Source organism: Lemur catta, chromosome 6, assembly GCF_020740605.2.
Source record: "Lemur catta isolate mLemCat1 chromosome 6, mLemCat1.pri, whole genome shotgun sequence".
NCBI classification, from domain to species: Eukaryota; Metazoa; Chordata; class Mammalia; order Primates; family Lemuridae; genus Lemur; species Lemur catta.
The window spans coordinates 52,247,366-52,274,260 of record NC_059133.1 but is presented as its reverse complement, the minus strand read 5'-3'; the positions used below and the strand labels follow the sequence as shown (position 1 = coordinate 52,274,260).

Here is a 26,895-nt window from a genome sequence, read left to right as displayed (position 1 = left end):
AGGATATTGCCTGAGGTTCCCAGCATCAAAAGTCAAATTAACTCACTCACCTTCGTGGAAAGAGCCGGGAAAAGATTAAGGAGTTTGCAGAAAGGGATCAGAAACACCTTTATAACTGGGTAAATTAGATCACAACTTTGCCAGTTCAGGGCTAGCCCTGAGCTAGGATAAGAGTAGAAGTGGGTTAAAGTAGCTTTTTGTGGTTCCCAAAGAAATCCCTAACTATTAAAGAAAAAAAGAATGAAACCATCAGCTGGATCAAGGCTGAGGCAGGGAGGGATCTTGCTTTATCCAAAATGACGTGGCATTAGAAATCAGCAGCAGACCTAAGGAGTTCTAGGCCAAACGAGATTACCCAGCAAACCTCAGCACCATGTCTCTCTGGGGCTAAGAGGGTGGCATCCAGCTCAGCAAATGAAGTCAGTCCTCAACGTTAAGCCAAAGCCAACTCAGTATAGCTCAAGACATTTTTCCAGACTAAGATATTCTGAGTTTTCTCTATCCCACAAAAATTCTTCTCCCTTCCCAGTTTCTCTTACTGCAATCTCTCTCCATAGGCCCACCCCTTTCCATTCTTCACCTGGTTATCATCTCGGTCCATACTGGCATCGTCTCTCTTGAGAATGAATCTCTGTTGAAATTCTGTATTCTTCTCATCCTTTATATGTTCTGAGAACCTCTGTTCAGGGCTGGGATTTGGAAAGAAATGTGGAAGGAAGGGAGGACAAAGACCCTTTTGTTAGGAAGCAGGCCTCCTACATATGGCTCTCTTAAATTCTACAACTCAAAGATTCAGGGAATTTCTGGATTCAGGCATCCAAAAAGTCACATGAAGGTTTCAATGAAATCTTCGGGCTCTGTTCTTTATCCATCTGTAACTTCTGTTCCTCCAAAGTTTTACCTGTCCTATCAGTGAAGGTGAAGAGAGGCTAGGACCAGCCTTCACAAAACACCAGTGCCTCTAGAATCTATCTCCAAGGCCTCACAAAGAATAGGAATTGATGATATAACCCCTCCATTCCCTCCCCTGGAAGAGGCTTCTTGATCCTAGACCTTCCTCTTCCACCCCAGCAGGTTATCCCAGGAAAGTCTTCCCAATCCGTAGTTTCCTCCCTTACATTCTTGTGTTACTGGTTTTGTTGATGATGACAGCTTTCCCAGTTTGATCAACATTGTGGTCCATCCCAAAATAGGCAGCTACCCGGTGTAATAGCATCCGGTGATATGAGGTCATCTGAGGGAACTTCTTGAACTGGTTACTGAAGGGAAACCCAGGGAAAAAAAGTGAAATAAGACAAACAACAGCAATAACAGCCAATTGTAATTTTTCTTCCAAGTGTCCAAAGTATTGAATTTCTTAGGAGAAACAGACATATTATAAGGAAGATATTTACTCAATGGGAACCAAAAAGGTTTCTTTCAGTTTCTTTACAGTATTTTGTAGATCACTCTGATCCACTATCCTCATTAAGACTACTTATTAAGTCCTAGGTCCCAAGCACTTGGATGATGGTCAACAAATCATCCAAAAGGGGAAAAATTTAAGAATAGTAAAATCTGGGACAAGGGCTAGCTGCAAAAAAGATATAAATTCTTTTTCAACTCAAGTCTGTGCAATAACTTAAAAATCTCACTTTGTTTTCACACATATACTTTTAATCCATTCTGATTGTTTCTCCCTAACTCCTTTTGTTCCCCAGTAACTACTTCAAAATTCATACTTTAAGAGACAAATGAAAGAGGGATGTCCTAAAATTGTATCTACATTTCTTTCCAGTGCCCCCCCCCACCGCTAAATGCATATTTCATACAAGTAACTTACTTGTTGTCATTAATAAATTCCAGAATCTCCTGTTCTAATTTTAGCAGCATCATTCTGTCCCTGTTTAAAAAAGATTAAAACAAAACAAAACAAAAAGCAGCCCTCCCATAGACATTGGAAACAGATTAAAAACACAGCTTGTAAACTACAGAAGTTAAGGGAGGGATATATCCAAACCTCAATAATGGACCATCATGCAGAGGCTGCTAAGCCTCACCAGCCTGTCTTACAGTATTTTAAAAAAGAAAAACAACCCAAGTATAAATTTTGCAGATCCTTCCTAATCATGTACCTTGTGACACTATATCAGAAATCTAACTTTGTTAGTCACATATTCATATAAACACATACTTTAAAATTATAAATCTAATCATTATTCTATATTCCATCTGGTTATTTATATATTTTAAAGCAATTATAATTTAGTTTATGTACAAATCAATTATTTTTTTCTTCTGTGCTTTTTAATCAATATACTCCCAAGTTTTCATATTTCTTTGTCTCTGTATTCTTCTTCCACAGAATTTTTCTCAAGTCTTCTGAAAGCAGAAACCTTAATGTAACAGTATTGTGAATCCCTCACAAAATATAAAACTATACTTGAAAAAGACTGGGGAGGGAGGCATCCTGAATTCTATAATGCAAAAAAATCTGGGAAGCTGCTCGGCCTCTTGGAATCCTGTGGGCCTCTATCCCCTTTTCCTCTTACACCAATTATGTTATTACCTTGGGTTTTTTTTCAGTGTATTTACAAGAAATTCATGTAGGTCTATTCCAGTAGAGTCCGTATATTCTTGGCTGGAGTCTAGAACCACCACAACAAAAGAAATTTAAAATAAATGAAACTGCCTTGCATGGTATCTAATCCCAAGCAGAAGCCCACAACCTAATCAGGAGAGATGAGAATAGGATAGTAACATCAAACTTTAGGGGTTTTAGCATAAAACCCAAAATGACCTTGATGTGCTAACCCCCACTCCCCCATCAAAGTTCCCCATCAAAATAACAGAAGGAAGAATCTGGGCCATAATGTTGCATCAATACTACACTGAAAAGCCACCAATCATCAGTAAGTATTTACTGAATGCCCTGATGAAAACAAAGCAGCTTTTATTCTAGTTAAAGAAAATAAATTCCACATAAGGGCAGACAGGGCTGAATTTTCCAGAATCTCCATAAATATGCCCAAATATTGATTATTTTTAATCAATCAAGGTTGCCTTTTCTCGTCAACTCTCATTTTTTTTTTTTTTTTTTTTGAGACAGAGTCTCACTCTGTTGCCCAGGCTAGAGTGCTATGGAATCATCATAGCTCACAACAACCTCAAACTCCTGGGCTCAAGCAATCCTTCTGCCTCAGCCTCCCAAGTAGCTGGGACTACAGGCATGTGCCACTATGCCCGGCTAATTTTTTCTATATATATGTTTAGTTGTCCATATGATTTCTTTCTATTTTTAGTAGAGATGGGGTCTCACTCTTGCTCAGGGTGGTCTCGAACTCCTGAGCTCAAACAATCCACCCGCCTTGGCCTCCCAGAGTGCTAGGATTACAGGCATGAGCCACTGCACCCAGCCTCAACTCTCATTTGTATGGATGTCCTTTGGCTACCAACACAAGAGTTTAAAGCCAAAGAGAGTATAATAATTAGAGGCAAATCTGAATTATTTAAAAAAAAAAATCACCTTAGCCACCCCAAAACCAAAATATAAATGTCATCTGGAGAATCTGCTACCAGTGATTATCCATGTCACCATTTATTCCAGAGCAGAAATAGAATTAGAATTGACTACACTGTCCTCCTATGGGTACTCCAATGCAGTTGGAGTAGCTTTCTGTGGCACATGAGCCCCTAAGGCAGGGTCAATTAAAAAAGTATACAAAATAACCTAGTTAGGCATCTTCCCAAGCAACCAAGTCAGCAGGACACTATGAACTGATGGGCGAGTAAGGCCAGTGGGTGCCAGGCTTCAGCATAGAAGGAAAGGGACCTGTAGAACCAGGCCCTAGGACAGATGAAAGATGGGGAAAGTCCTTACCTCTGGATAGCATCTTCCTTGGGACCTTTTCTTTGTTTTTGTCCTTGTCTTCCTTTTCAGAGACATCTTTTGTGGACTTTTCTTCCTCCTTGTCAGAAGGGCAACTGATGTGCAATTGAATTATATCCTTAAACAAGGGGAAAGAGGATAATCAAAGGGGAAAAAGAATTCTAACTATCTTGCAGCTCCTTGGAGTCTCAAAGAAGGTAAATCTTGAGGTGGCAGCTCCCTCTTATAGAAGACTGTATTTTGTTAATTAAGTTGTTTTAGTTTTGTTCTATCAGGAGGGTAGAGGCGAAGCTTTTCCTGCCAGCAATTACAACCTACTATATGAAGAGCTCAAGTTATACTGGCTGTTTTTGGCATAGGAACTGGATGGAAATAGTTCTAACTATAGGAGGGGAGGAGCGTGGGTGGGAAAACAAGATCCAACCCTGGGATCTCCTTCTCTGCATCATCTTGAGTGGTCAAGATAAAGACCTACACTTCATGCTCTCACCATGCCCTGCTTTACTGCAACAGCTTTTGTTTTAAAGTGCCTTCTACCCTGATTCCAAGCCTGATATTGGTGCTCTGATTGCTATACTACACTTTACCAAACAACTGCCAAGCTCAAAAGCTACTTTACTCCTTCCTGTAAACGACCTACCTGGGCTTCTAGTGGCCCATCAGCAAATGGGGTGGAGGACTCTTCACACACTGCCAGGCTGCGCACCAACTTCAGCTTGGAATTAGACTAAAAAAAAAAAAAAACCACAAATACACATATATCTTCTTCTCTTGATGAACATTCAGAAGGCTTTTGGCTGAATGAAGAGCATCCTCCTTGGCTCTGTTAGTTGCTGTTTCCATTAAATAGGGTTTTTTCAAAAACAGGTCCTACTCACCAGTTTCTGATTCAATTGAAAGAAAATTCTCTTGCTTACAACAGTAAACATGTACAAAATGACTACTTGGACAGATGGTAGGAAATCATCTCACTTAGTCCTCTTCTCTCTCAGAGAGATTGGAACCCAGTGCTCCAACTTTAGACTCAGAATTTTACTGCGAACACACAGCAGCATATCACAGTAGAAAGACACTGGGTTTGAGAGCCACAAGTCCAAGCTTTAATTTCTGGTTTTGCACTTACAACCTGAGACCCTGAGCAAATTACTTGACCTTTCTGTGTCTCTGTTCTTCCTGAATAAAACTACCATAAAAATACTTAGACTGCTGTTGTCAGAATCAGATAATATATAGTATGTAAACATACATATCATTAAATAGGGCTTAGGATACAGTAGACAATAAATGCTAAATTACTCTAAACTTGAGGTGGCAAGAGTATGGAAAGAAGTGCCTAAGAAAAGAGTAAAGAAAAAGATAAAAAAACTTTATAACATTTGGGATTTAATGCAATAAAAAGCTAATCCACCTGCTTTACTTCTGCTAGCTTGTGAATCCCAAAAAGATCTGAAATCCACTATGCAAATCACTGCTCTCTTAGGGATCCTCAAAGCTAAAAATTCTAAAGTGACTCATTAGAATTAATAATAAAATAAACTTTTTCTGAGAGTTCTTATAATAAAACCAAGGTTTACGTAAATACTAAAGCACAAAACATTTATATGTGTTCTAGGTAGTGTGGTATAGCAAACAGAACTTATAAGTCTGAAGAAATGACTTCAGGCATACTTCTGCCACTTGCTAATGGATGTCCTCTGTTAAGTCACTCAGTCTCTCTAGCCCAAGTTTCTTTATTTGTAATATGGAAATAATAACTGTCTTACTTACCGCAAGAAGTTTGGGAGGAACTAAAGTAGCACTGGGTACCTTCTCTTTTGAACTTTAACATCAAGTCCATCACTATGGATGAGGCCATGTAAGGCAAGACACAGAACCAATCTATCACACTTCTTGGCCTTCTTCAAACCCAGGCCATATACTGGGTTTGAAGTTTAATTAAACTCCCAAACTTAATCGTTATTTTTCTGGAGGGAAGAAGGGGCACTCTTAAGTATTGCTTCTAGTGACACTTCTTCCCAATGCAAGAAGTTTAATATTTTACTGTTCTCCAGCTAAATTAAAAGCTACTAAACACTAACACATATAGTCTTCCCTGATAACTCTGTTTAAAATAATCTGTGATGTGCTAATTTATCATACATTGATTAAAAGCAAAATCCTCCTCCCTGCCCCTAAAAAGTGAAACATAAAAAAAAAAAAAGCCTGTGTTTTTAGGATATGCAAAAATGTTGAGTCATTTCTACTAATGGGACAGGATTTATCTTAAAGGAAAATTTACAGGGGAAAAAAAAGGAAATTCTGAAGAAGAATAAAAAGACTCATATAAGCAGCCACTCTCCCAGAGAAGCCAGGGGTGAGCAGAGAAACTGGTATCTCAGCACAACCAGTACCAAATTCTCTCAGGCTCTGTGGAAGGCTCCAGCGCTATCCTTCCAGGAATCAGAAATAGCCTGTGACTGAACTGCAGATAATGGAGTAAAATAAAGCCAGACCTTCCATTAGGAAATGTGTTTGTGTGTGTGTGTGTGTGTGCGCGCATGCATATATGTAAGTTCACAATTAAGGTACAAAGTGCAGGCAAGAAAACTCTGCCTATATAATTCAAATAAACTAGATATTGACGATAAGTCCATTCGTGAAATGTATTACTAATAACATTAGAAAAGAAGCTATACAAGAAGGGCTCTCACCTTGGCTCTTTTCCTGGCATGACCATGGTTGGATGTCCGCCTCTGTTAGAAGGGGATTGGAAAATATTAAAGGTAAAGAAAATCAACACTTACGTTAAAAGCAATATATGTTTATAAAGAAAAAGCACTAACCATAAAAACCATTAGAGCAATAGCCAAACTATGATGAGAACCACTTGGTCTGGGTTTCCCCCTATAACACCAGCAACTGTGACATGGAAGGGACCACACAGGCCACCTACAGTCAAATCACCATTCACCATGAAGAGAAAGAGTAAGAAAACACTGATTTATTGGCCTATTTCACAGACTGATAAAAATTACTTTTGGACAAACCAGTTCTATCCAAGAATCCTCTCCTGATTAGGATACTTTTCTGGAAATGTCACTAACATAGTATGAGAGGAAATGTCATTACCATAGCATATTTTTCCCCCAAGCTTGCTCACAGGAGGCTTTTAAATCCATAATGGATGTGAAATATGGCCCCTAAGCACCATTTATATTAACATCTTTATAGGACAACACATTCACAGTTCCAGCTGAGATACCTGAAACACCTGTCCCCATAGCTGCAGAAATGAAATGAAGAGTCTTATTCTGGAATGCCTCCCTCCCTGAGTATGAGACTTCTCCCAGTTCTAAGATCCTAGTGGTGACTTTTATAGCCTGTCTGGGTCAGAGATATAAGATGGGACAGGATAAAAAGAAGAGAGTATGGAAGATAGGGATAAGACCTCCAGAGCAAGGGGAGAGAGAATGGATAAGGAGCAGGGTGGAAGCTGAGGAAGATAAAGAATGAAGGCCTGAGGTGGGATGAAGGAAGACACAGATAATTAATAAGATTTCTAAACATCTGAGAAGTCAAAATGGGGGATTTGGGGAAGAGGTTAGGTAGGGTTATATATGGAGATGAGGCACTTAGGGGCTCTGTGATGTTTGGAATGGAACTCACTGCCAGTGGGGTATGGAAAAAACTGAGGCAGGAGGTTGGGACAGGAGAAACAAGTCAGAGGTAGAATACCAGCATGGTCTTGGGTAGGTGAGGATTTCTCTTTCCTTGGTCCTCTTCACTAGTTAGCAAACAACACTGCCACAATGCAAAATGGAGAACTGGGAAGGTAGATGGAAAGAATAAGAAATGATGATGGATCTGGTCAGTGGCAAGATCTGCTGCAGTAAGGGAAGACTCATAGTCCAGAAATATGAAGCAGTATTTGTCACTACTTTTTCAAATAGGAAATAACATACGCAAGGCACAGACATTCAAAAGGTATAATGAGAGCATATATAGAACAGTAAGTCTCCTTTCATAACTGTCCCCCAGATACCTGGTTCTCTCCTAAAGGGTCAATCAGTATTGAATTTCTATTAGATCTATCCAGAGATCTTTTATGCATACATATGCTTATTGTACATGTTCATACACAGTTTTTTTAAAAACCAAGTATATTTTACACACTACTCTGAACACTGCTTTTAAAATTTTTCATAGATATTATTCCATAGAAGATCTACCCTGTTTTTCTTAATGTCTACATGGTATTCCATTATGTGGCTATTCCATAACCTATTTTACCAGTCCCTAATATTGCACCAGATAGGATGTTTCTGACTTTTGCTAGTATAAACAATGACCATATCATTGACTATAAGTAAATACAGTATATCTGTAAGCCATTTAAAAATTTTTATAAAGTATTGCTAAATTATCCCTTAAAGTGGTTATATGAATTTATATTCTTATCAATATATGAATTTTCTCATTTCCCAGAATAAATAGTTTTCATTTAACAGTCAAACACATACAGAAAGCCTAATATGCACCAGGTATCATGCTAGCTACAGGAGGATACAGAGATAAAAGGCACAAACCTTGTCATAAAGGAATTCATAATCCTGTTGAAGAAGACAGACAAATAGACAATTATAATACAGTACATTAAGTGTGTTACAGAGGTACTCATGGAGTGCGATGAGAGCACACAGCAGAAGTATCTCAGACCTAACAATACATAAATTCATACAGTCACAGACATTGAGTGCCTCCTATGTGCAAGGCACTGTGTTAGGCTTTGGGATAAAATGGTGAGCCCAAACTGACCTAATCCTGGGCATCACAGAGGTTACAGTTCTGTGAGGAAGCTGGACATTAATCAAAGAATTATACAACAGAGACCTGCAATAGGTGAATAAGGTGGTCAAGGAAGGCTTCCTAGAGAAAGACACATCTGCAATGAGTTTTGAAGGATACACAGGTATTAGACAGATGCAGGGAGGGGGATTCAGGAGCTGGAGGAGACCTGGGAAAGAATACTAAGGAGGGCATTCTAGGCAGGGAAAGCATGTATAAAAGTATGCTTTCCCCAAACTTCAGCTCCCATTTATAACAGGGACCAAGGACTCAGATAATGCTGAATCACTGGATGCTAGAGGTGATGGCTGACAGCCAAGGGACTAGGTTATAATATAAGATGCTGAGAAATCTGGGACTTGGCCTAGGGCAAGACACATAGAAAGCCTGAAGAGAATCAACACAATCAGTTCTTTATTTTGCAACCATCTTTCTAAAGCAATATGGTAGATTTATCAGAAAGGATTGCAAGTTTAAAGGCAGAAAGTCCAACTAGGAGGCCATACTCAGTTGGTTATTATTTTTTTCCCCCTCTCCCGTATTTTTCGTGAACCAGTTGATTATTTAAAGGACACACCTCAGTATTTATTAAATAAGAGGCTTGCCCATTCTAAACAAAATCTCAGAACCTGCATTTTGTAGCACTGTTTCCATTCGAAAGATGTTTGGAGTTTCAATTGTTCATTCCAAGAATATATTTCACCACTACAAGTAATGAAAATCTCCTTTCCCCAAACTTTTCAGCTCCAATTCCTAACAGGGACTCTCTTGACAGTACAACTTAGATTCTTAGGGAGACTTCCAGGGTATGAGTGGTGGGCAGGTAGGATAAGCAGAATTTTTAGTGCCCCTGAAGGAGCACATGATGTGTTGGGAATGGTAGAGAGGAGAGGGCTTCCTAAAGGACTGATCCATAGGATCCAGGATGGCCGACAATATTGAAGACTTTACAAAAGGAGCATGAGCTCCAGTAGATGGCAGCAGCAGTTCCACCTGCTCTAGCCTTAGCATAAAGAGTCAGGTCAGAGGGGAGGCAGGTCCCCTCCAGCTTCCTACACAACCTATTTGTATATCCAGATGAAGACATTTTAAAACCAAGTGAGTGCCCATAAGGAGTATAAACCTATACATGTCTTGTCTTTTCTGAACATCTTCAAGTACACAAAACAGGAGTTCAGAACACCATTTATAATAGTCTCCTGAGAACAGAATAACTTGGACCCCAAAATTAATTTAATTATTATCTTTCGTGTAATGTGACAGCATATAACTAAATATTCATCACTTATCTTTCCTGAGGATTTAAAATTCATTATTGGTATTGGTGGAGGCTGGAAGTATAGTTTGAAAAGTGGCAGACTGTCTCCATAAACTCTGGAAGAATGGGCAGGGAATGACAACTCACATGTGAAAGATAATGGAAAGAAAAACAGCCAGGACAGAGATCTGGCAAACTGTAAGAGGAAAGACAGTAGAAAAGCAGGCAGCTAGAGAACAAAATATTTCAGAGAGCTGTGTGATTTTAATTTATCCCTTTACATTGTGACTGTTTTAATCTTTAAAGAAGACAAGCCCTAGGTGAATTGAGTCATCTAGAAAAATTATGCTTCAAGTTTCCAGGCCCTCCAAAATGTTGCTGCTCCTGCTTTTTAATCTAACTTCTTGTCAGCAGTAATGGTCTATCTCCTGAGGTTATAATAAAGACCAGTCTCACCCTTGGGCATGAAGGAAAGAATTTCTATAAGTTGGGCTTGGGTAACAGAAGAAATCAGCAGTGACCACATAAGAAAAGAAGGGCTATAATAGGTAGGCTCAGAGTCTAGGCTGGCTAGCCAGGCAACAAAGAAGAACCATGGAAGAGACTTAGTTGACCATCCACTGCCATTATTTCTGTATGCAGTATAAATGTGGATGAAAAATAACATGGCAACCAAAGAGTGAAATTCCTCTTACTCACATTTACCAAGTGGCAAGTTCAGAGACTATTTCTGACCCAGAAAATGCTGACGGCTTTAACACAACCAGGATATGAATTTAACACTGTGTGTAAAGCCAGGAAGCTCTAGTTTTAAGTTTATTCTATGAGTCATTTTATGACTTGTTAAATATATGTTTGTATACAGTTTATTTTTTGATAGTTAAAAAATATCAAAATGTAGCATATGTAGCAAGAATCAGTAAACTCAGGTCCAACTGGATAAGGGATTTAACTCTGTCCTCTTTGGACTTCATTGTGGACTCTATGACAAAAGGGGGAAATGTTTCTTAAAGCCTGAAGTTAGGGTTTTTGAGGGGTTTTTTTATTGTCATTGTCCCTGTCTTGCTCTGTGGCCTGGGCTGGAGCATAGTGGTACAATCATAGCTTATACTAATCTCCAACTCCTGGGCTCAAGTGATCCTCCTGCCTCAGCCTCCCAAGTATCTGGGACTACAGGTGTGTACCACCATGCCCAGTTGATTTTTAAAATTTTTTTGCAGAGACAGGGTCTTACTATATTGCCCAGGCTGGTCTCAAACTCCTAGCTTCAAGCAATCCTCCCACCTCAGCCTCCCAAAGTGCTGGAATCACAGGCGTGATCCACCACACCTGGCCAACAGCTGAAGTTGGGGTTTTTAAGGAGAATCAAGTGTTTCTATAAATGACTGGGTTCCTATAGATTTCCACTTCTATTTAGGTATAAAGAATACACACATGATACACTTCTAATTCTTACCTGTGTCTCCTGACGCAAACTGGTATCTTCACTTTCTTTCTCAATTTCTTCCTTACTTGGAGTCTTAGATACAAACTTGTTTTTGTTTACAGATTCTTCCACCAGTTTTTTTTCTGACTCTTTCATTATTTCCAGGGTCTCTTGAGTAGTGTTACTGTTAGACATGTTCTTCAATACAATACAGTAGCCTCTACGGACTCCTAAAGAAAAATCAAACGCATTAAACAGGAGGTATGTATCCATACTTAACACACATAAGACTTATATTTCACACTGGTACATTTTTTCCAGCAGCCTCCCTCTAACCCAAAAAATAGTCCTTTGATACATGCTAACCCTGGACTAATTTCTTTTCTTTCTTTTTTTTATAGCTATATTGAGGTAAAATGGACACATTACAAACTGCATATATTTAAAATGTACAATTTGATGAGTTATGACACATGCATACACACACCTATGAAACCATCACCACAATCGAGGCAGTGAGCACATCCATCAACCCAAAAGTTTCCTCATGTCCTTCTATAATCTCTCCCTTTCCTCCCCACAATTCCCAGCCAACCACTGATCTGCTTTCTGCTAGTCTGCATTTTCTAGAATTTTATATATAAATGAAATCATACACTGTTTAGACTCTTTCACTCAGCATAATTATTTTGAGATTCACTAGGATTCAGTTCTAAAGCAATTTAGTATAAGTCCTCTTTGTACTTTATTTGCCTTCCCTTGTTCCCTACAGAAACTTGCTCACATTTTCAGCTCCACCGCTTAACTTGCTAGATTCTCTCCAGAAAGCAGAAAAATATATAATAAAGGTCTATTCACCACTAGACAGGAACAGTCTCTTTCCCAAGGGAGAACTTCCACAGCTACCACAAACTACAACATTGTTACCAACTTCAAGCTACTCCCCCATCAAAAAGAAGCAAAATCAGACAATGGTTATATAATCTTAAATGCTTTCCTTTATCTTAAGAAAGCTGTAAAAGCAAGAAGAGAACTTTGTAGTCATTTATCTTTCAGAAAGATGGGGTCTATCCTTGGAGGAGGAATCTTCAGTTTGCTATCTGGGTTCAGTCAATTTATTGCCACCCAGTAACACAGAGTATCTGTAGTGCAGAGGTGGCTGGTTCTTTATCTCTTATTCACTACCTGGGAAATCCTATAACGAAGCCAACACAGTTCTCCAAGCATATACTAACAGAAGTTGATACTCTATATACACAGATTGACGTCCTCAAGTGCTAAGCTCCAACATGCTTAGCTCCAACAATGGTTTGTAGAGGTTTCTCCTTACATGGGTTACTGACTGTACTTCAATCCTAAAAACATCTTTCCATCTTTTAAAAAGATAAGACTGTTTCTCTGTCAGTATAGGGGAAAACTAAAAACAAATAAATAAAAAGATGAGACTGGCCGGGCAGGGTGTTGTGGCAGGCACCTGTAGTCTCAGCTACTTGGGAGGCTGAGGCAGGAGGATCGCTTGAGCCCAGGAGTTGGAGGTTGCAGTGAGCTATAATGACGCCACTGCGCTCTAGCCAGGTGACAGAGACAGCCTGTCTCAAAAAAAAAAAAAAGGAAACAAAAAAACAAAAAAGACTGGAAACCTTCCCAGATGTCACATCTATTCCCAGTATAACCCTAGAAACTGAGCTAACTAAACAAAAAAATGGTTAACAATGTTTCAAGAAAATTGTCACAACAGAAATTTTTCTCTCCTTCAAATCAATTTAAAAGGTTAAGACCCAGAAGGCTTTCAAGCAGCACAGAAACCTCATCCTGACACAAGTTAGATAGTCTGCAAGATTATTGCTTTGTTCACCTTGTGGTGCCTCCTAAGCCTGGAGACTTAGTTTGCTTAGAGATAGACAAATTCTCTTAATTTAAAGGGCCAGAGAGTCACAATCACGAAGTCATACAGTTGAGTTTAAAGATGAGAAATATTGGAAGAAACTAACTACAAAAGAAAATGTTCAATATTCCTTTTTTTGTTTGTTTGTTTTATTTTGTTTTGTTTAAGAGAAAGGTCTTGCTCTGTCACCCAGGCTGGAGTGCAGTGGGGCAATCAGAGCTCACCGCAGCCTCAAACTCCTGGGCTCAAGAGATCCTCCCACCTCAGCCTCCCCTACCACGCTTGGCTAATTTTTTTAATTTTTATTTTTATACAGATAGGGTCTCAAAACCTTGCCAAGGCTGGTCTCAAATTCCTGGCCTCAAGCAATCTTCCCACCTTGGCCTCCTATAGTGTTGGGATTACAGATGTGAGCTACCTGCCTGGGTCGGTACTTGCTTCTTAACCTTTATGCAATATTGCTTCTAAGTAAGGGGACAGATGGTTAAAGATCAGAAAGGAAAATGAAAAGTCTACCAAAGATACAAAGGAATCATGAAATCTCTTAATTAGAAGAACACTTAGAAGCTTTCTCATTCAGATCCATCCTTCTACATCCATAGCCTTCCATAATTAGGTTGTTGAATTATTAGTAATTCTAAAAAATGGTTGTCCTGTCCCTGCTTGTATACTTCTACTGAAGGGGAGTCTTTGCCTCCAGATATAAACCATTTTTTTTTAGAACACTTTCCTTATAAAAAGGCAAATTTCATCTCCTTGGTACTTCCTTCCCCTGGGTCCCAGTTTAGCTTTCTGTGCAAGTCATAAAGAACAACCTTAATCTTACTTCCAGGTTAGCCCTTTACAAAAGAGAACTTGATCTTATTTCCTTCTCTAAACATTCCCAGCATTAAGTCAGGTATTCAAATCACATGGTTTTAAGTCTCCTCACCATTTTGCTTCTCAGATAAAAGAAGTCGCCCTGAAGTAGACAGAGTTTAGTAGAGAGGGGTCAGAGTGTTACTATTCTAGAGTCAAGATCCATTGGAAGATACAATAAGTATAAAACCATCTTACACTGAGATTCTCTTTTGCTCTCCAAAATAACCTTTTGAAGGTGGCAGGCAGTAGGGGTGCAAGCTCCCCACTCCAACTCTGCCTCAGTTCCTGCCAAAATACCAAATTCGAAGGACTCAGATAAGCCTGACTCATAGAGAAAAGAGAGAAAATAAAGAACACCTGCAACAACTTCGCTGCAGGTTCTGCTATCAGCCTTATAAAGCAGAGAAAAAAAACCAAAACAAAACAATTTCTACCCTTTAAAACTCCAAGCAGCTTTTTCTCAGAGCCCAGCATTTCTACTCCTTCAGTCGTATGCTGTGGCCACTCACTCCCTCTCTCTCTTTCTCTCTCTCTCAGAAAATAAATAAACTTTTACTTCTGTATATCCTAAACTCTGTGTGAGAAATCTTTCTTCACGTGAGTAGGAATTTCACACCCCTTCACCTTTTTTTTTTTTTTTCCCCTTCACCTTTAATTGAGGTCATTTCCAGGCCTGTAATCTGATGCAGAAGAGCTTTTTTTTTTTTTTTTTGAGACAGAGTCTTGCTCTCTCACCCCTGGTAGAGTGCAGTGGCATCATCATAGCTCACTCCAACCTCAAACTCCTGGGGCTCAAGGGATCCTCTTGCCTCAGCTTCCTGAGTAACTGGGACTGCAGGCTGACGCCGACTAACTTTTCTAGTTTTTGTAGAGATGGGATCTTGCTCTTGCTCAGGTTGGTCTTGAACTCCTGAGCTCAGGCAATCCTCCTGCCTTGGCCTCCCAGAGTGCTAAGTTTACAGGTGTGAGCCACTGCACCCATCCACAAAAGGGCTCTTCTTACTCTTGGGGCATAAGGATTCCTAGAAACAAATTGTTCTGGGCCAAAAGAAAAGTAAAAGTTGCAGTTGAAAGACAATTCACTAACTAAAGAAAGCCTTAAGAGTGAAAATAAAGCCAGTAGAATGTTAAAAGGCAGAGAAGTAATTTCCACTCTTGATAGTTTATTTGGTATACAGAGGAAACTAAAGGCTTTGGAAGGTTTTTTGTGAGAGAAGAAGAAAGGAACTATTTCATATGTAACTGTGACTAGAACAAAGCAAATACATTAAGCTCCCAGGAGGGCCTAGATGTGTGCTTGCCTACAACCTATTTGTGCACAGTGTACATTTCAATCAGGCAAACAGCAAAATTTCAAAGGCAGAATGTCTCCTGAGGACATTCAGTGGCTCAAAGCTGCACAGAGGGGACTGTCAGACGTAGGGGGCAAGGAGAGAGAGTGAGGAAACAGGATGATACAGGGGAGGATGATTGGGAGCCAAGATTCAGCAATTTTTTTCAGGGAGAATACGGCATATTCCCCATAAATTTTTTGACTGCCAAGGTAAGTACCTTCCAGAACACAGTTAGGTTATATATCCTTCCATCAATTCTATAAACAACTTTCTAGGCATTGGGCCAAAAGGAATACATTATATAGGGAACACTCACAGACAGAAGGACAGTTTCATTTTCTCCCTTTTAATCTATGGCCAAGAAGAGAGAATGTAAGCAAGAAAACAATATCTAGGTGCTAAAAATTCTGATTAAGCCAGTGGTAAATTCCTTGTAAAGCTTTCCAGTCCTTTACTAATTTGTATATCAATAGTAAATTACTACTAATTGATACTCACATTTTTAAAAATTGTTTAAAATCTAGGGGTTCAGGAGAATGGATAAACAGACTGTGACATATTCATACAATGCAATACTATTTTACAATTAAAAAAATAAACTATAAGCTGAGCAACCCTAATCCAAAATTCTGAAATCTGAAATACCCTAAAACAGAAACTTTCTGAGCACCAACATGATGTGCAAAGGAAATGCTCATTGGAGAATTTTAGATTTTGGGGTTAGAGATGCTCAGTCGGGTAAGTATAATGCAAATATTCCAAAATCCAAAAAATATCTGAAATCCGAAATACTTCTAGTCCCAAGCATTTCAGAGAAGGAACACTCAACCTGAGATACACGCACACACACACACACACACACACACACAGAGAATATATTCTGTTACCCACAAAAACATGATGGATCTCAAAAACATTATGGTAAATGAAAGAAAGCAGACTGCTCCCCAGCTCTAAATACATGCTCTGTAAGTCTATTTATATGAAATTCAGGAACAAGCAAAATAAACACAGTGATTGAAATCAGAAAGTGATTGCTCAGGGCTTGGGGGATAAATATTGATTGGAAAGAGAAATAAGGGACCCTCCGGGAGTGATGGAAATATTCTATTTTGTTTGGGGCAGTGGTTACATGGGTGAATACAATTATCAAAACTCATTAACTGAATACTACTTAAGATCTGTACATTTTATTATATATTATTTAATAGCACCAAAGAACAAAACAAAACAAAAAAAAAAATGCCCCTAGGAATCAAGCTGTAGGGACAAAACATCCACAGGGGTAAAATGGTAGGTTAAAAACAAAACAAACAAAACAGTCTAGGTGCTCATGCATTGCAAGCCTTTTCTTATATCCTTTGACATTGGAGTTAGGAGAAAAGGAAACGGTATAAATGTTTATTGAGCATGATTATGAAGATTATGAACCTGGTGCTTTATACACTTCAACTCACATCCACCAAGTGTAGCTAAGCTACTTGATCAAACTCACACCACCACTAAGTGGTAGAACTGGACCAGAACCCAGCTAGTGTCTGATTCCAAACTCTACATTCTTTCTATGACTTTAATTTTTTCCTTTTTATTATTTCTATACATTATTTAATTGTAATACAACTCTTTGTTAGGGTTATTTTTCAGATGAAGAAACCAAAGCTCACACAAATTAAATAATTTTCCAAGTCAACACAAAAGGGGCAAGGGCAAGATTCCAACTTAGTTGTGTCTGATCTCAAAGCTAAAGTTCTAAGTGTTCCAAGGTGGCTGGCCATTCAGGAGCATTCTGGGGTGTAGAGTGTGGGATGGGAAGTGTGCCTAGATCTTAGGCCTCTCTTTGGAGATTACCAGTGGGGGACATATTTTTGGATTCAAAAATTAGCTTTGGACCAGGTGTAGCGGTTCACGCCTGTAATCCCAGCACTTTGGGAGGCTGAGGTGGGAGGATCACTAGAGGCCAGGAGTTCAAGACCAGCCTGAGCAAGAGCAAGATCCAGTGTCTACAAAAAAAAAAAAAAAAAAAAATTAGCCAAGCATGGTGGCACACACCTATAGTCCCAGCTACTCAAGAGGCCTGAGGAGGAATATCTGTTGAGCCCAGAAGTTCAAGGATGCACTGAGCTACGATGATGTTATTGTACTCTAGCCTGGGCAGCAGCACAAGACTGTCTCAAAAAAAAAAAAAAAAAGTTTGCAAACTCTCCCATGTTTCCCTTCAGCCTGGATCTGCCCCTCATGACTTTGAATTTTTTACAGTTGAAAGAAATCATCTTACTTGATCTCAAGGTATAAAATGTTATCTCTATTATATAAAAAAAGATACTAATACTCAGAAATATTAAGTGAATTTTTCAGGACCATACACAAAGTGTAAGGAGCCAGAATTCAAACCCAGGTATACCTGGTTCCAAAATTCAATGTTCTTTCCACTAAAATGTCAAAACAAAGGACAAAAACCAAAAACAATATAACAACTACATGCCTGAAGAGGTAAATGCCTAGTAATCCTTGGGAAAAGGACAGGAAATAAAGCCCTACTGAGTTATAAATGAGAGATATAGGTCCAACTCTCCATTCTTTTCAAAGAATATACCGGAAAAGACTGTAAAGTACTTAACAAACACATAAAGCTATAGGTATGTGACAGTCACCAACCCCTTTAAGTACTGTAGAAGTCAATTATCATTGGTTTCACTAGTACCAGGCCAATAATAATAACAACAACAATTGTGCCAATTTTCCAAATCATGGAAGCATGAAAATCATTCTGTTCTATAACTGCAAAAGAATTCACTGTTGTGTAAGGAAACTCATAGGAGTTGGCAGGTGTCCAGAGCAATTCCTCAGGCGAAGTAAAAAGAGAAACAAGATTAAAATGTTCTGGACATATACCCTTTTTCTTTGCTATATGTTATAACTGTACTTGCCCTAAAATAAGAACCACAGGTGCTTTGATCAGCCGACTGAAGTGTTGCTAGACCTTGTTACAGTTTATGTCAGCTTCTCTGGCATCTTTGCCAAAAATGCCCATTTTACATTCTTGAGTAAAACAGAATAAATAAAATATCCTCCTCTTTCAAACCAAAAGGAGCAGCTGGGGCTTTCCCCTCTACTGCTTGCATTTTCTTTAGCTTTATCAAACTATTTGCCACTATGCAGAAAATATCACAGAATCTTCAGGATGGAAAAGACCTTGAAAATGCATACTGTCTTTTCCCTTCCCTTCCCCTTGTGAAACTACTCCCTACTGAACCCAGATAAGACATCTGGAAAAGAAAAAAAAATCACAATTTACCTACTATTCATGGCACTTTCAGGATACCTTCTATTGCTAACTTAAATGCCATGCAGCTAAGTCTATTCTGCCCTACCAAATGACCTTGGAGGTCAATGCCACCACATGTTAGGTGGAAAGGACATCTCAGTCAACAAAATAATCTTTCAAAATATGAGATTAGATAGAGAAATGAGGTAACAACAATCTAATTTCACAAGAAGGAAATGGAAATCTTTAAGGATCATTAGCCTTTAAGCCTCTGCTACAAAGGAGAAACTGCTATTTATTCCTCAATATCCAATCACCTCTTTTGTAACAAAATTACAGATTTTTAGTTGGGACACACATCTTCCTGGAAAAAAGCTATACGTATCCCAATCTTGATTGTAGCTAAATATGAGTATGTACCTAAGTTATAGTCCACGATGTAAGCAGAATTAACGTTATGGGCTGAACAGTGCCCCCCCACCCCAATTCCTATGTTGAAGCCCTAACCGCCCCGTCCTCAGAATGTGACTATATTTGGAAACAGGGCTTTTAAGAGGCATTTAAGTTAAATGAAGATGCTAGGGCAGGTCCTAATCCAATCTGACTGGTGTCCTTATAAGAGGAGGAAATCTGAACACATAGGGACACCAGGGGCATGGCATGCATAAAGAAAAGACTATGCGAGGACACAGAGAAGGTGGCCATCTGGAAGCCACAGAGGCCTCAGGAGAAACCAAAGCTGGCAACACCTTGATTTTGGACTTCTAGCCTCAAAAACTGTTGTTTAATCCACTCAGTCTTGTGCTTTTTCCTATGGCAGCCCTAGCAAACAAACACAAGTAGCAAATACAACTTCCATAAAGTATCCTTAAAGAAAGTATGCGACCCTTCTTTACTCATACCAAATTCCTTCTGGCTTGAATGTGAAAGTAAAGACTGGTCCTCCAGCAGCCATACTGGATTGTGAGATGATATGAGTATGGAAAACTATAGACATAAGATACCTAGGTCCCTGACTAGACCAGCCCGGGACTGACTACCTCTGCATTTCTTGACTGTAAAAGAAAAATAAGCTTCTGTCTTAAGCGACTACAGGCATACCCCGTTTTATTGTGCTTTGCTTTACTACACTCTGCAGATACTGTGTTTTTTAACAAATTGAAGGTTTGTGGCAATGCTGTGTCAAGTAAGTCTACTGGTGTTACTTTTCTAATGACGTGCTCAGTTTGTATCTCTGTATTACACTTTGGTAATTCTCATAATATTTAATATTTCAAACTTTTTCTTTATTGTTATATGTTATGGTGATCTGTAATCAGTGAAGTTTGTTGTTTTGTTTTTTTGAGATAGACTCTCACTCTGTTGCCCAGGCTAGAGTACAGTGGCATTATCATAGCTCACTGCAACCTCCAACTCCTGGGCTCAAGCATTTCTCCTGTCTCAGCCTCCCAAGTAGCTGAGACTACAGGCACACACCACCACACCTGGCTAATTTTTCTATTTTTTGTAGAGACAGGGTCTTGCCATGTTACTCAGGCTGGTCTTGAACTCCTGGCCTCAAGTGATCCTCCCATCTCGGCCTCCCAAAGTATTAGGATTATAGGTATGAGCCATCGTGCCTGGCTGTAATCAGTGATCTTTGATGTTATTATGGTAATTGTTTTGAGGCACCACAAACTGCGCCCATATGAGATACCAAACTTAATAAATGTTGTGAGTGTTCTGACTGCTCCACCAACCAGCCATCCCTCATCTCTCTCCTTCTCCTTGGGCTTCTCTATTCTCTAAGACACAAAAATATTGAAATTAGGCCAATTAATAACCCTACAATGGCCTCTAAGTGTTCAACTGAAAGGAAGAGTTGCATGTCTCTCACTTTAAATCAAAAGCTAGAAATTACTAAGCTTAATCAAGAAAATATATCGAAAGTCAAGACAGGCCGAAAGCTAAGCCTTTTGCGCCAAATAGTTAGCCAAGTTGTGAATGCAAAAGAAAAGTTACTGAAATTAAAAGGCTACCAGAGGGCTGGGCACAGTGGCTGACACATGTAATCCTAGGACTTTGGGAGGCCGTGGTGGGAGGACTGCTTGAAGCCAGGGGTTCGAGATCAGCCTGAGCAAGAGTGAGATTCCATCTCTACAAAAAAAATATAAAAATTAACCAGGCGTGGTGGCACATACCTGTAATCCAGTTACTTGAGAGGCTAGGCAGGAGAATCGCTTGATCCCAGGAGTTTGAGATTACAGTGAGCTATGATGATGCCACTGCCCGCTAGCCTGGGTGACAGAGATCCTGTCTCAAAAAAAATAAAAGCTACTTGAGGAAACATATAAATGATTGAAAAGCAAAACAGCTTTATTGCTAATATGGGGAAAGTCTAAGTGGTCTGGATAAAAGATACACAGCCACAACATTCCCTTAATTAAGCCAAAGCCTAATCCAGAGCAAGGCCCTAACTCTCTTCAATTCTATGAAGGCTAAGAGAGGTGAGGAAGCTGCAGAAAAAAAGTCTGCAGCTAGCAGAGGATGGTTCATGAAGTTTAAGGAAAGAAGCTGTCTCCATAATATAAAAGTACAAGGTAAAGCAGCAAGTGCTAATGGAGAAGCTGCAGCAAGTTATCCAGGAGATCTAGGTAAGATTCATAAAGGTGGCTACATTAAACAATAATTTTCTTTTTGTTTTTTTGAGATAGGGTCTTGCTCTTGCTTGCAGTAGAGTGCAGTGGCATCATCATAGTTTACTGTAACCTCAAACTCCTGGGCTCAAGTGATCCTCCTCCCTCAGCCTCCTTAGTAGCTGGGACTACAGGCACATGCCACTGCACCTAACAGCAATAAAGTTTTTTTTAATTAAGCTATGCACATTTTTTAAGACATAATGCTACTGCATACATAATAACCTACAGTATAGTGTAAACATAATTTTTACATGCAGTGAGAAACCGAAAAATTTGTGTGACTTGCTTTATTGCAATATTCACTTTATTGCATTGGTCTGGAACCGAACCCACAATATCTCAGAGATATGCCTGTACTTGGGTTTTGCTGTTAATTCCAGCAGAACCCAATCCTAATATACTCCCACCTCAGCACCCAGCATTGACACCTTTTATATCTTTTTCTTTCCTAAAGTTCCACCACCCTCTCTTGGCTGAATGATTCCAATAGCCTTCTAACTGGTCTCCTTGCTTCCACCTTCACCCCCCTATAGTATGTAAACAGCAGCCAGAATGATTGTGTAAAAATGTTGTCATATCATTTTATACCTTTGCTCAAAATGCTCCAATAGCTCCCCATCTCACTCAGAGCAAAAGCTGAAGTCCTTAAAATGATCTATGATATTGGTCTCGTGCCTGTAATCCCAGTACTTTGGGAGGCTGAGGTGGGAGGATTGCTTGAGGCTAGGAGTTTGAGACCAGCCTGGAAAACATAGTGAGACCCTGTCGCTACAAAAAATAAGAAATATTACCCAGCCATGGTGGCGCACACCTGCAGTCCCAGCTACTCTGGAGCCTCAGGCAGGAGAATCACTTGAGCTTAGGAGTTTGAGGCTACAGTGAGCTATGAATCCCACCACTCCAGCACTCCAGCCTGGGTGACGGAACAAGACCCTGACTCAAACAAAACAAAACAAAAAAACCCAAAAAGGCCAGGCATGGTGGCTCATACCTGTAATCCTAGCACTCTGGGAGGCCGAGGCAGGTGGATCGTTTGAGCTCAGGAGTTCGAGACCAGCCTGAGCAAGAGTGAGACCCTGTCTCTACTAAAAATAGAAAGAAATTAGCCAGACAACTAAAATATACACAAAAAATTAGCCGGGCATGCTGGCACATGCCGGTAGTCCCAGCTACTCGGGAGGCTGAGGCAGAAGGATCACTTGAGCCCAGGAGTTTGAGGTTGCTGTGAGCTAGGCTGACGCCATGGCACTCTACCCAGGGTGACAGAGCGAGACTCTGTCTCAAAAAAAAAAAAAAACCAAAAAGAAAAGCTATACAAGACATTAAATGATCTGACCACTAGTTTGCTCTCTGACCCTATCTCTTACTATTCCCCCTATTTATATATTTGTGCAGTTCTAATTACACTGGCTCTTCTCTGTGCCCTAAAACCACTTTAGGGTGATTGCTTTCCTTCTGCCTGGAATGGTCTCCCCCAGATAACTACAAGGCTTGTTTACACTGTTCCTTCAAGTCTTTACTCAAATGTCATCTTAGTGACCCCTTCTTTGGCCGCAGTAACTAAAATTACAAAACCCCAAATACTTCCTTGCCTTCATTTTTCTCCTCAGCATTTATCACTGCCAAACACTCCATATAGTTTACAAATTTATCTTGTTTATTATCTCTCTGTCCCCAATGTACACTCAAAGAGGGCAGGGATTTTTATTTTGTTTCATTCACTGCCTATTACCAAGGTCTAGAACAGTGCCTGGCACATAGTAAATATATTTTTAAATAAATGAATGAATTAAGGTCATTTACCTATATATTCACAAAATGTAAGTGGCAAAGGTAGAATTCAACTCAAGATCGTCTGCAAACTCTTGTTTTCTTTGACACCTTACTATTTTCTCAAAATGGCCTACTGCTTTCCCAAATTCAGATCAGGATGGTTTTCCACAATTCTCATCTAAGACATTAATGATTCTCATTCAAAATAAAGCCTAGCAAGAAAGATCTGTTTCTAAACAACAGTACTGTGTGAGCTAAGTGAGGTTCAGCTTATAACCTGTAAGTCTAACCTGATACTTTTTCCTCCTGCTTTATTTATGTTTATCCAATGAACCAAACTATATCCCTTATTCTTACCCTATGGCCTCCCTCATAAAAAGTTATTCAGTCAGATACCAAACAGACTTTTTGTTCCTCCGTGTTTAATAGGTGAATCTAAAGTTTGTTTTTTCCTGAGACAGAGGCAATAGTATAATGAAAAGTTCACATCTTACTGACAGAGACTTGAATAACTCAAAAAAAGAGGAATAAACTCATAGTCCTCTTGATAGCTCTTTCAATTCTTTAGTTCTGTAAATAGCTAAGCATGAGAACATTGGGAGAGCAAAAAACAAGACATACCATAATTTCTCAAGTATCCCTTAACATAAAGTATAAGAAGAGAAACATAATACTCTTGACTTCTTTCATTTACAAGAACTAGACAGAGAATTTTCTTTGTATGAATGAATCTTTTTTTAATCTCTAGGGCAATACAGTAAGAGAAGATACATGCCATGACCATGATATGACAACATTAAGCTCAGTGAAATCTCCCAGACCTAAGTCAATAAATATAAACAAGTTAGGGAAGTGAAAGTGGACAACATGGAAGCTACCTCCAGCTAATCCTCTATCGCCAGTAATGTTGACAGGGATCTACTATGTCTGAGTGGAAAAGAAAAAAGAAAAAACAAGACAAAAGGTATAAATTTCTGATTCAGCTTTAAAACTACCAAAATAAGCAAGGCAGCTTCATATATAAAGACAAATCTCCTCTGGTCTAGAAGGCCATAGTTAGGCTTGGCACAAGCCCAACTAACTGTAGCAAAGGCCTAATTCACAGACAGGTGGTAGGTGTTTCCCACCATATCCTCTCCCAATCAAATCACCTCAAGAATATACAATTATGGTGTTTATATTTAATAGCAAATTCTGAAAACACCTTACCCATTTTTGAAACATTTTATTCACAGCTCTATATACAGTTATGGTATTAATGTCATCTATCACTGAATAAATGAATTCTGCAAGGTTAAATGATGATGTGTTTATGTTCTATCTGCTCATTGGCCCCTGGGTCAGCCAATCTGATCCAGGGCTCCATGGCAACAGGCTCTATCACTAAGAGCTACAAGATGAGATTCCCCTTTCCTTTTTTTTAAAAAAAAAAAATAAAGCATTTTCCACAGAAATTGCTGCAAATACTGTCACAGATAGTCTCTATAGACAAATAAGAAATGCTGCCATTCTGGTATACTAAAAATGAATTGTGTGTGTGTGTGTGTGTGTGTGTGTGTGTGCTGCCATTCTGGTATACTAAAAATGAATTGTGTGTGTGTGTGTGTGTGGCGGTGGGTAGTGAATAGCAATGACAACGAATCTATGCAAATAACAAAGGGATCCCAAAAACCCTGGAGATTTTTCCATGTTTAATTTCCATAGAGAAATTCAGGAATCCTTGAACTGCCAGAAAACCAATACCAGGATAAATTGAGGAATTAGTGTAAGGGGAGTGCTGCTCAGCTGAAACCACAATATTTAAGCTTCCCATGCCTGAAGACACAGAGAAAGCTAAAGGTTTTAATTTAGGATTGCTGACCTTTGTAAGTTTCCCATAACATTTTTGGAATGTTAAAATGAGCATAAAACTCACAAATCTCAGGCCCTTATTCTCCATATTCTCAAATCACAGTCAGCTCACACGGTACTTGGAATTCTTACTACGTCTGTTCTCTTCTCTACACCCTACTACCTCCACTATGCTTACAGAAAAAAAAAACATTGTGTCCGAATGAGGAATAATACATTTGCTCTTCACATATGCCCCCGTTCCTTCTCTCTCAGCTGCGGACCTCCTTGAAGCAAAGAGGGAATGAGATAATTATGAACTGGATGAGAAGACAAAAAACAAAACAAAACCAAAATATCATTTTTCCCCCAATGGTGCTTATTAATACTCTAAAATCCAACTGGCATATTACAAGTTATTCTCCTTTTCTGCCATGCTTTTCTCTAATAATTGATGTAGTATCTCAGACTGCAACAAGCAACTTTGGTCCCCACCTTCTGGTATATAGTGGTAAGTGAATGCTGAGAACTGGACAGGATCTGAGATGTCAGGGTCAACATTAGCTTGGAAAGTGTCCATTGTCATCTGGCTCACATTATTATTATTTTTTAACTGTGGTAAAATATACATAACATAAAATTTACCATTTTAACCATTTTTAAGTGTACAGTTCATTGATATTAATTACATTCATATTGTGCATTAAAGAAGAAAAAATGGTTTCAGGCACAAAAGCCATGGTATCAAGAGACTACAGTCATTCTTTTGATGAATATTTAATGAGCATGCATTTATTGTACAAGTCACTTATATTAAGAACTATAGGGGATATGAAGAATAAACAGTCAAATGTTAAGACTCTTTGACACTACTGCCCAGTAAAAATAGCTATCAACACACGTTTCCAGTATGTTTTTTACATGATGAATGCAGTTTATTACATCCCCATCTTAGTTCATAAAAAAGTCCAAAGTGGCTGGATGTCTACATCTCTTTTGTTAGTGCTTTGTTCCAAGGGATCCACAGGCAGACTAACATGAGAAGCAATAGACAGAATTCCAAAAATTCCTAGAACTGAGAAAACCTTTTCTGTAACATTGTTTCAAATTTTCCAAGAATTCTTAAGGAAACAACACAGAAAGGGGGATAGAAGCAACTTTTAGTGGGAGTCATAAATTATATTTAAGGCTATTTTTTAAAAAAGTCACTGCAAAGAAAGTCACTACTGGGCCTCTTTCTACATCAAAATTTCCTCTATACCATCACAAAAGAAAACCAAAACATTTCACTCCTACTTTTTTTTTTTTTTTTAAAGATCCTGGTCCAGTAGCTATAGAAAAAGAACATATGTATTGACCTCAGAAGGACAAGAAGCTGCATGAATAGGATATTTTCTCAGTGATGTTATCTCCCAATATGAAAGCCCCGGGCTCTGATCACAGAGGTTATCTTTCTCAAATAATAATAACAGCAGCCGCTATCATTTATTGAGCATTAACTGTGCTCCAAACACTGTGCCCAGCAATTTATGTAGATCATATTTATCTGAATTTAACAAACACTAAAAGTTTACTTTCAGATACTAACAGTAGGAACTTAAAAAAAAATTATAATTAGAAAAGTGTTGCATATAAACTGGCTCAAGTCTGAGGAAAAAAAAAGAAAAGTGCTGCAGGCTTCTTTATACTTATAAAAAACACACAGGTATAGAGAAGAAAAATAACAAAAAAATTACCCATAATCAATAATTCCAAGATTAACTGCTATTTTTTAATTCTATTTTTCTTTATAAAGTCATCATGGTGGGGTATTGGGAAAAGTTTTCAATTAGCAATAACCATGCCTTGGATAAACCTCATTGGCTACAATACTGCCACAGCTCAAAGCTTTAA

The 26,895-nt window shown here is 38.9% G+C and overlaps 1 protein-coding gene and 1 pseudogene across 20 annotated transcripts in view; both read right to left on the bottom strand.

Annotated features, from left to right (window-relative positions):
- The window catches only part of R3HDM2 (R3H domain containing 2), a 137,497-nt gene that overhangs the window by 32,976 nt on the left and 77,626 nt on the right, over window positions 1–26,895 (bottom strand). For 8 of the 20 annotated variants that reach the window (XM_045553542.1, XM_045553551.1, XM_045553546.1 and 5 more), the window contains exons 3-11: window positions 11,407–11,606; window positions 8,434–8,457; window positions 6,559–6,600; window positions 4,509–4,595; window positions 3,860–3,986; window positions 2,549–2,627; window positions 1,823–1,882; window positions 1,119–1,259; window positions 581–689 (exon numbers count right to left, since the gene is read on the bottom strand). In XM_045553542.1, coding sequence (XP_045409498.1) covers window positions 581–689; window positions 1,119–1,259; window positions 1,823–1,882; window positions 2,549–2,627; window positions 3,860–3,986; window positions 4,509–4,595; window positions 6,559–6,600; window positions 8,434–8,457; window positions 11,407–11,571 — 834 coding nt within the window. In that variant the 5' untranslated portion in view covers window positions 11,572–11,606. Of the gene's footprint in view, window positions 1–580; window positions 690–1,118; window positions 1,260–1,822; window positions 1,883–2,548; window positions 2,628–3,859; window positions 3,987–4,508; window positions 4,596–6,558; window positions 6,601–7,582; window positions 7,604–8,433; window positions 8,458–11,406; window positions 11,607–20,901; window positions 20,919–26,895 lie in introns of those variants that run through there. The other 12 variants (XM_045553545.1, XM_045553553.1, XM_045553548.1 and 9 more) reach the window with 5 other exon arrangements.
- Window positions 26,734–26,891, bottom strand: LOC123640806 (annotated as a pseudogene).